Genomic DNA, 10,201 nt, shown 5'->3' with positions numbered 1-10,201 from the left:
ATAACTAAAACAGTATACACAAAGATCCTGATACAGTGCCATGAAACAGTATTTTCTCCTTCTCTTCTTCCTTTTTTTGTATATTTGCCATACCCAATTGTTTCAGGTCATCAAATGAATTCTAATATTGGACACAGATAGCCAAAGGAAAGACAAAATGCAGTTTTCAAATAATGTTTTTGTTTAGCAAGGGGAAAAGCTGTTCAAACTTAGCTGCATCTGGGTGCATTTCAATGATATTGGAGACGCAAACCCGAGTGCAGAATTTATAAAATTAGGAGCTGGCTAAGGTGATCCTAATTTTTTTTTTTTCATTGTGGAAAACAAAAGTTTTCAAACTTTTCCAGGCCTTAAACCTGATGCGTATTCTCCCTCATAGTAAATCTATAAAAACAAGGCGTTTAGGAAAACAGTGAATAAAAAATTGCTTTTCTAAAAAAGACAAAAATTGCAGTTCAGTATTGAATATTACATAAAATAACCTATATATAAAGTTTCTTTTAATGGCAGAGATGCGGAAATGTGTGCATGTAGCACAGAGCCGTGGCTCAGTGTCTAAGTGTCTTAATGAAAATGTGCGTTGAAGCTATTTAGAATTCTTATCTTGTTTGATCTGCTGCTCACCATAAACAAGCACAAACAGAAGTTTTGGATTTTTAACTGTATTTTCATAAGTTTGACGGCTTTTCATATTGATAAAAACCTCCTGTTTTGGCCATTCATACTAAAAAAAAGTAATGGGATTTCTGCTCTTCTAGAAAATCCTGAATGAGAATTTCCGACCATCAGTTTGTGCCATGTGCCCGAAGGGCACGTAAGGTAATGCAGCAATACAATACATTCAGGGCACCCCAGCAAGTCCACCTCTGCATGGCTCAAGAAAACAGTGGACTAGGAGTGAACTAGTCGAGGTCTAGTCTGATTAAGATGCTTTGGCGTGACCTTAAACAGACCATTCATGTTCGAAAACCAGGGCTATCTCTGTCTAACATTAAAATTTGTTAAGTGTGATTAAAATGCAAAATAACAAAAAAAATCAGGGAAAAAAACGTTTTCATGGCACTGTAAACTTCTTAAACTGCTTTTGAAGGAAAGTCCAGTTCTTCGGGACACATTTTAAGAGTGTAAACTTATAGTTCTATTGGATGCTAAAGCTACGTTATTATTACGTTATATCTACAGATGCTGCTTGGCCAAGGAGACAATGCAATAAAGCTCCTGGAATACAGTTTTTGTTCTGTTAATGTCAAGTGATCACAGAATATGTAAGAGGGAAGATTTTCTGACTCAGTATATATTTTGTCTTGTCTCCCTCCCATCACCCCCAAGTGTTCATGGCAGATGGCTGCTCCTTCCCGAGCTTGGTTCTGCTCAAGGTTTCTTCCTGTTAAAAGGGAGTTTTCCTTTCCACTTTTGCCAAGTGCTTGCTCATATGGGGTCATCTGATTTTGGGGGTTTTCCCTTTATTATTGTTGGGTTTTTACCTTGGAGTATAAAGTGCCTGATGTGACTGTTGTTGTGTTTTGCAACTATTGAATTGAATTGAATTGAATTGAATTGAATTGAATTGAATTTCACCAGCTTCTGAAAACACATCCACTAAATTGGCATAAAAAGAAAGAAAATGATACTTTATGAAGGTTGGTCAACTCTTTTGTTGATGTGAAAAGCCAACCAAAGTGAAAATGACAATGGGAATGAGCAGTGGAAAGATGGCTTATGTAGCAACAGCAGGAATGGTTAGTGGAATTTTGCATATTTTTTTGGTAACTGCAGCTGCCAGTCCCTGCAGCAATAGCAAGTCACAAGCTCTTCAGAGTGTCCTGTCATGCTAACAGGTTCACATTTGATATCTGAAAGACATGTTTTCAGAGGAGTATTAAGCACTTGCATGCTGCTCTGCAATTTTAGGGATCACTTTGGCTAGTTTAACTTCTCGTCTTTCTTTTTGGTGCCCCTGCTGTTCTTGTCTTCATCCATGTCCCCCTTTGGCCTTCAGCCCCTCTGTCATACATCTTCTCACTTAGCCCATCCAACCCTTCTTGTCTTCACCCCTACTGTTGGAAGGTGTGTCCAATCCGTGTGCCTAATTTCCTCTCTCCAGCACCCTGCCCACCTCCAGTACTCCTCTCTTGTCAGTGATGCAACCTGGTGTAGGTTTTTTTTTTTTTAATCGGGGTGAGCCCGGTATGACTGGCTTGCATTGCCACAGGTGCCAGCTGCCCCTCATGCTTCAAGCACAAGCACTTAAAGCACTTTAGCTGCACTGCTACTTGTCAATGCATGCAGTTAAAGACAATTGGACCTATCAGCATCTGCATTCCTTTCCTAGGTAATGTCAGATGAAAGAGTGTGATACAGTTTGAAAAACAACAACAACAAAAAACAATACTAACCTATGGAGGAGGAGGAAAAAAATGTAAGAAAGAAAGAAACAAAACTACACCAGGACTTCTGACAGCAAACTTAGAGATCAGCCCCTTTAGAAGTTTTCCATTCAATGCAACTATTTCTTTTCTCTTTTCTTTTGGTTGTTGTTGTTGTTGTTGTTGTTGTTTCTTTGAAAAAACTTGCTTGTATGATCGTACGCCAACAAATCTCCACAAGGTGAACACGGCACCAAATATGCATTCACACAAGTGGTAGGGGGTCCGAGGGAGGAGGTGTGGTCCTCCTCGAGGAGCTTCCTGCCCTGATGCTCTCCTGCGTCCTGTGTAAAGACTTGAAAAGTGGAGAGAGCGCCGACAAAGAATGCTTGCCCAGTAGCTTGGTAGCATAAAAAACATCGGCTGTAAACTTCCTCTAACAGACAGCAACATCTTAGAACCAGCCTGTTGGTGCTATATCCAATCTATTCAAAGACTTGATGTTAAGGGGGAGGACACACATAAAAATATGTTTAAGCTATTCCCTCCCTAATATTTGTGTGTCTTTTTATATATTATTATTATTATTATTATTATTAGTATTAGTATTAGTATTAGTATTTCCTGGCCAGCTTTGTGTCTGACTAGACATCATGTACAGTACGTAAAAATAAAAAAACCTTATTTATATAAGAAAGAACTATAAGCTGATCCAAACTTCTTATGAACACCAGTGACTCACCAATTGCACAGCAAAAGTCTATGATTCAGTGTACTTTGGGGAATATAATCACTAATGAATGTTTTCTTCTTTTTTTAAATCAACCTTTTCCTTCTGTTGCTCTTTGGATAGCTCTGTGCACATCTACATCAGTCAGACATTCAGATACATCCTCATCGTAGTTCACTGCTTCTTAAGGCCAGTGAACCTCTCACCTCTCAGTAAGTCAGTTCTCTCCATGCACACCCAGCCATCCTGCCCCAGTCTGTTAGCAGAGCCAGGGTCACACTTGTGTAATGTCACCTTTTATCTTTTCCTTTCTTGCTTTTGTTTTCTTCTTGCTGGTAAGACTCTTCTCTGTTCACGGGTAAATGTATTCAAGTTTATCATGCAATGATTTTTTTTTTATCATAGCTAACTAGAAATCACACAGCTATTATTTTTCTCTGAGAAAGGAGATGATTTTGAATATTTAATGTCTTTTTTTTTTTTTAAATAAAAATGCAACACATTTTAAGCTGCTGCCTCAGTTGTGTCTTTTTCCCCACTTCTCTGACTTGTCTTCATCTTAATTTCAGGAACACTATTTTTTTTTGTGCTCCTGTTTTTTGAATGCAGTTGGGCTCCCTTCAGTCTTGGAATGTGTCAATAAGGATAAAGCAAAGGTTCAATTTGTAAAGAACAAAAATAAATGTGGTGGTGCCAGGCAGGCTGGCAGTGGGCATGAGAGGTTGAAGCAAATTCCTGTGCCCGACCAAGGCAAACAGAGAACAGGTCAAAAGGCAGCGCAGAGCTGCTTGTCCCAGAGAACCGGCTAAAGTTAGAAAAAGGACCTCCACTTTAGATCACTGTGATAACACTGCTCACAAACACACACTGAATATAGCAAAAGTGGTCCGGGAGAGCATCGACACAGCCTCTGCCAATCATGTCCTGATGAAGCTGTTATTATTATTCTCATGTTTTCTCCACCTTACAGTGCACAAAACAAGCCTGCTTGTGGGGAAAGAAATGTCAGGAGCACATAGCTGAGGTTAATGTTTTTATTAAATATATCACCATTTTTTCTCTCTTTCTCTTATATCTCAATTACAAAAGTGTACATACACACGAGTGAGCAGTTAGTCACTTTGGAATAGACTCACATAAACAATAATTCTCTCTCCAACAGCAGCATGTGGCTAGAGTCGAGCCAGCGCACACAGCAGGGCTCTTTTTTTCTCTCTTTTTTTCTTGTTGGTCAGAGAGGAATGGCAACATGTATAAAGTAGCAAATCTTTTTTTATGACATCTACACAGGTGACAACAGACACGTAAATATCGGAGGTAGGTAAATGTTGAAATACCCGTCTGAGAGGCGGCGAATGTGAGCAGCCGCCGCCTGTGATGTTATCTGCATCCCCACGGGATCATGGGGAACGTTTTCTGAGTATTTAAGGAGTTCCCGACTGAGAATTTTGCATTCACTGACAAAAAATAATAAAAAGACAGCAACAACACAAAGACAAAAACGAGGACAAACTGGAACATTAAAAAGATACAGCATTCAGAAATACTTCTAAATGACATTTGGTCACTCAGTGCTTTTGTTCTTGCTTGGTTCATCAAGCAAACCTCCAAACAACTCCTTAAGGGTAGAGCGAGCTCAACTCAGCAATGGAGCTACTTAGGGCCAAGATACATATATACACTTTATACATGTAGATAAAAATAATAATTATAATATAACAATAACAATAAGGCAACGCAAGATGATATAAATACTTATGAAATAATTACAAATAAAATGCAATACTATTGAAATAAATAAGGCTGAAGAGTAAATACATTAATATTAAAATCTCCTTTTCAGAAAAAACAAAAATATATTTTCTCTCTTTGGGATGGGTGTTTGAAGAAGGAGGAGGTGGGGGGTAGGGGATCGGGGTGGTTGGGACCCACAGTCCCGCAATGACAGTGTACCTGAATTAAACACCACCATGGACAAGAGCAATAAATAAACAGATATTAAAATAAAGGAAACATCAGTGGCTTGCGTCTTCTTTTTCTTCTTCTTCTCATGCGATCCGCTTCAGTGGTTGATCTCTTTAAGGGCATTCGGCACCTGCAGGCAGTTCTGTCGAACCTAAAATCCTCTTGCCATTCCAGGAATTCACACACCAGCATCGACCCCTCTGTCCGTCCAGCGAGGATTCACACTGTGCAGAGAAAGGGAAGAAGAAACCCTCTTATTCAGTGCCTTTGTTGGGTACACACACACACACACACATACAACAAAATCTCTCATTCACCCACAATTATATTACAGCAGGGTATTGGGAGCTCGCTCTCTCTCTCTCTCTCTCTCTCTCTCTCTCTCTCACACACACACACACACACACACACACACACACACACACACACACACACACACACACACACAGTCCTTTTACTGAAGGTACCAACCTGCTTGGGTTTGTAAAGCCCGTTTTTGTCACAGTTGGGGAGGTAGAATCTGGTTAACTTGTCCCCTAACTTCTGCTGGGATTTGGCAATCTTTTCCAAAGCCGTCTGCAGCTCTAGGTGACAGGGCCCCTGCACAGCACACACAGGATGGAGATGGGTTAATCTCAGTTGATACAAACAAAGTATAATCAGCCGCGTCTCATTATCAGCAAGCACGTGGGCTGACATAAAACTACATATCAAACTTGTAATAATAAGTCTTCAATAAATTCAATAAGTCTGCAGACACACACACGCACACATTTTCCATTATTTCAAACAGCACACGAGCGCGCCCTTGTGGCGCACCAGCCGTCTCTCAAACCTCCCAAAGAAACTTTTAGCAACACATCGCAGTGAGGATTTTCAGCACAGTAATGCGGACCCAGTGTCAGTACCTGCTCTATCAGCTTCTTGCGGATGGCGATGAGTTTGGCTTTCATGCTCTCCTGAGCGTCGGCGGCAGCCCGCGGGTCGTACGGCCTGCCGTGACCGGGGAGATAGTGGCTGTAGCCGGGGTCCGAGATGATGGCTGCGTTGTCCATCTCCAACGGCTCTGGCTCTTCCTGATCTGGAGAGAAAACACGAATGAATGAATGAATGAATGAATGAATGAATGAGTGCGACTGTAAAAGATCCCAATGTTGAGGGTTTGCTGAGATGATCTGAAACACTGATGGAGAATGTGGAGGTGATAGGCCTTACCTTGTGTCTGGGGCTCGGGGGTGGGCTCGGGCACAGGGCTCTCCGTGCACACGGCTTGTCCGCGGGTGAGGGAGTGCAGAGGCCGGGGGTCGCCGGGTCTCGGCACGCACCTCAGCCCGGAGCCGCACGGCGCCGTGTAGATCCCGCACAGCTCCCCTGCTTTCAGAGCGCAGGCGAGGCAGCATCCACAGCCGGGCTCCCGCAACACCTCGGCGCATCCGGGCGCCACCGCTGGACACTGGCTCAGCTTCTCCGGAGTACACGGGGCGCAGCGAATCGGCTCTGGCCCCACCACCGGGGACCCCAGCGTCCCTGTGAGCAGCACGGAGCACAGAGCCGCCGTCACGACGTGTCCTACGTATAATCCAGCCACGGCCAGCATTGTTATCTGGATACTAAATATGAAATGTAGCGCAAGGCAGAGATGATGATCAGAGGTACGAGCCGGGTCGCCTCCTGCTCCTCAGTTGTGTCTTTCGTTTGATTTTGGGAAAATGTCTAACTGTGCGTTGCGCGCAGCCGTATTTATAGCCGGCTCCTCTGCGAGTCTTTGACGCGTCGGCGTTATGAATGATTTCTGAAAAGAAGGTGTAATGATACGATGGGCTCTCATTGGTCCGTCCACGTCCGGTCAGGCAGCTCATTTGAATACAACATTCGCGTCAATATTTAGTTTGGAACAGGCAGCGCTTTTTGCGTGTACCGCCGATGAGTGACGACACCAGTGTTTGCTGTTGCAATCAAGGACCCCCTTTCCTCACCCGGGTGCCACACTGAACTCCAGAGTACCACATTAAAGTAACAAGGCGCGGGCAATGAGTTATCAGCGCCGTTTTTCTCTTGTTTCTTTTTGTTTTTCTATAAGTTGTGAAGAGGACACGCATGAACTGACTGAGGGGAGAAATAGTTCCTTGTTTTTTGGAGTGGGGGGCTTTGCTGCAGATGACCTCCTCTGGAACAACACTGACTATTCATGAATTGGTCCATTCATAATAGGCGTTTATTAATTGTCCTCAACAAACTTCTTACACAACTTTGGAGAAGAAGCAAAAATAACAACAATGGGCGCAAATTACGCACGCCCACGCTGAGCGCCTGGAGCGTGGGCCTTCCGAGAGCGAACCGGTGGCTCTAATTTTGACATGAGAAAGCATCGGAGCGTTGCGAGGAGATAATAAAACTCCAGTTTCAGAAATTGCTCCGTGAAACGGGGTCGCCGTTTGGAGGGCTCGGGACTCTCTGTATGCGATCCCCGTCTACCCCTCGTGCGCGCACTGGAGACGCCTTTGAGTTTCATCCAGGAAATGTCCCGTCGTAATTATCTGTTTCCGGGGATAATAATAGACCAATGCTTTTGAATGGGGGCTAGCCTGACGTGGCCGCAGACACGTCCCAGGCCTCCCAGCCGCTCTCTGGGGACTTTGATGGTCCCACAGTGGACGACATGCACATTTTCACGGCTTGCTGCAAGGTATTTTCAGTCCTGTCACTGCATGTGAGAATGTTCCCTCCAAAAGACCCCCCCCCCTCCTCCCCCAGCACACACACACACACACACACACACACACACACACACACACACACACACACACACACACTAAAGGAAAAACAGATTTTCCTTTCCCAGTGCACACTGCCCCCTATTTAAAAACCCTCTTTACACGCTATGATAAATTATCACCTAATATCTGACTTTCTGATGCAATGCCCTGCATGGTGTCATTATCTCTATGTAACTGCTTTGTGAGATTGCATCATCTGCCAATTGGTTTAACAGCCACTCAAACTCATTGCCCAGATTTCTGTTCCTCCAAGCCCTGGGGTGAAATAAAGATTTGGGGGACTCGTAGCTAACAAGCTGAAGTCCTGTTTGAATGTAATATGTGGATCCTGGGGTTTATTTGAGCTGGTTGTCCTCCTCTGGAAATTTTGAACATCCAATTCACTTTTTTGCGCACATTTTTGTAAAGAAAACATAAAAATCAGTAGCAAGGTGTCAGTTCAATACTGCATTCATATGCTACAGTAAACAATGTGCTTTTATATAATTTTCCAATAAATACTCATTCTCAACTTCTCTGATTTGATATCATCCCTGCTGAGTCCACATGAGTAGAGAGTTTCTTTACTTCTCGTTTGGGGAGGCCACTTGTTTAAATGTGTTTTTAACCTCTTTTTATAAGTGAACACATAAAGCCCCAGATTTATTATATGTTTTGGCATATTTTGAAAACACATCTCGACTACATTACTGATTCTGACCCAAAAAAAAACTGAAAGGGAAAATTTTTGATCTTGAATTCATGGTCTCAGAAGATACTTTCAGGTCTTCTTGAACAAAACATGATATGAAGCAATGTCCAAGCATGGCGCAGTTTAAAAAGCGGTTTAAGGATATGGTTTTTACAGGGTACAGGGAAGGGTAGAGATTTGATAGGGTGTTCTTGTCTAACATTTTCATGTGTGTGTGGGTGCACGGGTATGTTGGTATGGGTATATATATATATATTTGTAGGTTGTGTATCCTTGAGGTGAAAATGTGTATATGTGCGTATGTGTATATACGTATGTATGGATAGACAGAAACATATATGTATATATAAAAAATAAAAAAAATAAAAAAAATTACACATGCCATATAATGTAATTGCAAGGAGGTATTTTTGTAGTCTATTGATACTATATAGTGGAAAAGGGGTGGGATTAAATAAGCTTATGCTTCTTTCTCCTCCTTTTTGAACATGAACTTTATTTGGAGTTGTGGTTGCTCGTTTTCCTTTTGTTTTGCTTTGTTCATTTGTCTCTTTTAATTCTATTTTGTTGTATTTTTTCAACATGTTCAAAATAAAGATTTAATCAATCAATCAATCAAACATATTCAATATGTGAATTATGGTTCCATTACGAAAACGAACTAATTCTGGGCCACGTACAGCCCACTTTGAGCTCAAGTGGGTAAAACACCCATTTCTGTTCTTGTAAAGAAGTTTAACCAAACTTTTTTACCTTGGAAAATAAAAAGGATATTTCTATAGGAGATACTAAAAAACAGCAATCTTTTTGTCGTGTAATTGTTTGTAATTGTTTGTCTGTTACTCAGTTACTTTGTTGTTATATGAATGGCCATGGGGCAAGTCTTTATCAGTAGTAAAAGCTGAAAGCCATGTTAAATACAGTTAGAAATCCAAAATTTATGTCCTCTAAAGCGTTTCCAAAAACCATCCAGTGGGCCTCATTAGAGTCTTTGCCGGGCCAGTCCTGGTCCTTGGACCTGGTTTAGGGTGAAGCAGAACTTTAGTGTGTGTTTCCATGTGTGATGTTCAAGTTGGTATGGATGTGAGTGTCCGATGTCCTCAGTTTCAACATGAGATGACAATGACCAAAATTATAAACTCGAGGGCTTGAAAACAGGACAAACCAAAAGGTGACGTCAATAGTCCATCTGGTAACAGACCAGTGAGGTTTAAACATAGTGGTATTTATGTACGATATTTAAAAACTTTATTAAGTACTCAAATGCCTTTACTCTACTCCCACGCAGCACTTTATTGTATGCACTTTAGTCACTTGTTGTTAGCACTATGACCATATTAGTTTTTCCTTGTTCGACATAAACATAAAGACTTGAGGAGCCGAGGGATCAAACCACTGGCCTTCTGATGGCTTCTGAAGTCTGGGTGACCCCCTGAGCCACAGCAGCTCCTTTTACGAGGGTTAAAAGGACAGAGGCAGCATTCAGGCCATTCACCAATAAAACACGTGCACATGTGCAGCTTATACACTATGTCCTACAGGATGTCCTAATGGTGTTTATTTTTTCTCACTCTCACAGGACAGGAAGTCCTTTGACAGCATCCTTTCTCGACTTAGAGTTGGCAAAACATATTTTTTTTCTTTTGCAAGGGCTGTACAGCATTTTATTTTA

At 42.0% G+C, this 10,201-nt stretch overlaps 1 protein-coding gene across 1 annotated transcript; it reads right to left on the bottom strand.

Annotated features, from left to right (window-relative positions):
• Positions 1-4,123: 4,123 nt before the first annotated feature.
• On the bottom strand, positions 4,124-6,810 carry igfbp1a (insulin-like growth factor binding protein 1a). Its single transcript, XM_085376712.1, has 4 exons — positions 6,277-6,810; positions 5,970-6,142; positions 5,533-5,661; positions 4,124-5,285 (listed from the first exon to the last, which is right to left on the bottom strand). The coding sequence occupies exons 1-4, from the start codon at positions 6,656-6,658 to the stop codon at positions 5,175-5,177; spliced, it is 795 nt and encodes a 264-aa protein (XP_085232838.1). The 5' UTR covers positions 6,659-6,810; the 3' UTR covers positions 4,124-5,174.
• Between the last annotated feature and the right edge of the window lie 3,391 nt (positions 6,811-10,201).

Source organism: Diplotaxodon limnothrissa, linkage group LG17 (assembly GCF_057381915.1).
Source record: "Diplotaxodon limnothrissa isolate DT_005_m linkage group LG17, D_limnothrissa_male_GT1.1, whole genome shotgun sequence".
NCBI classification, from domain to species: Eukaryota; Metazoa; Chordata; class Actinopteri; order Cichliformes; family Cichlidae; genus Diplotaxodon; species Diplotaxodon limnothrissa.
The sequence above is the reverse complement of the archived record's forward strand: the minus strand, read 5'-3'. Positions and strand labels throughout refer to the sequence as shown.

Bases quoted from the DNA above. Each gene is read 5' to 3' on its own strand.
- igfbp1a (XM_085376712.1), bottom strand. From the start codon at position 6,658: ATGCTGGCCGTGGCTGGATTATACGTAGGACACGTCGTGACGGCGGCT. The intron at 6,143-6,276 runs GTAAGGCCTATC...TTTTCTCTCCAG, and splicing joins CCCCGAGCCCCAGACACAAG to ATCAGGAAGAGCCAGAGCCG. The intron at 5,662-5,969 runs GTACTGACACTG...TGTGCTGTGCAG, and splicing joins GCAAGAAGCTGATAGAGCAG to GGGCCCTGTCACCTAGAGCT.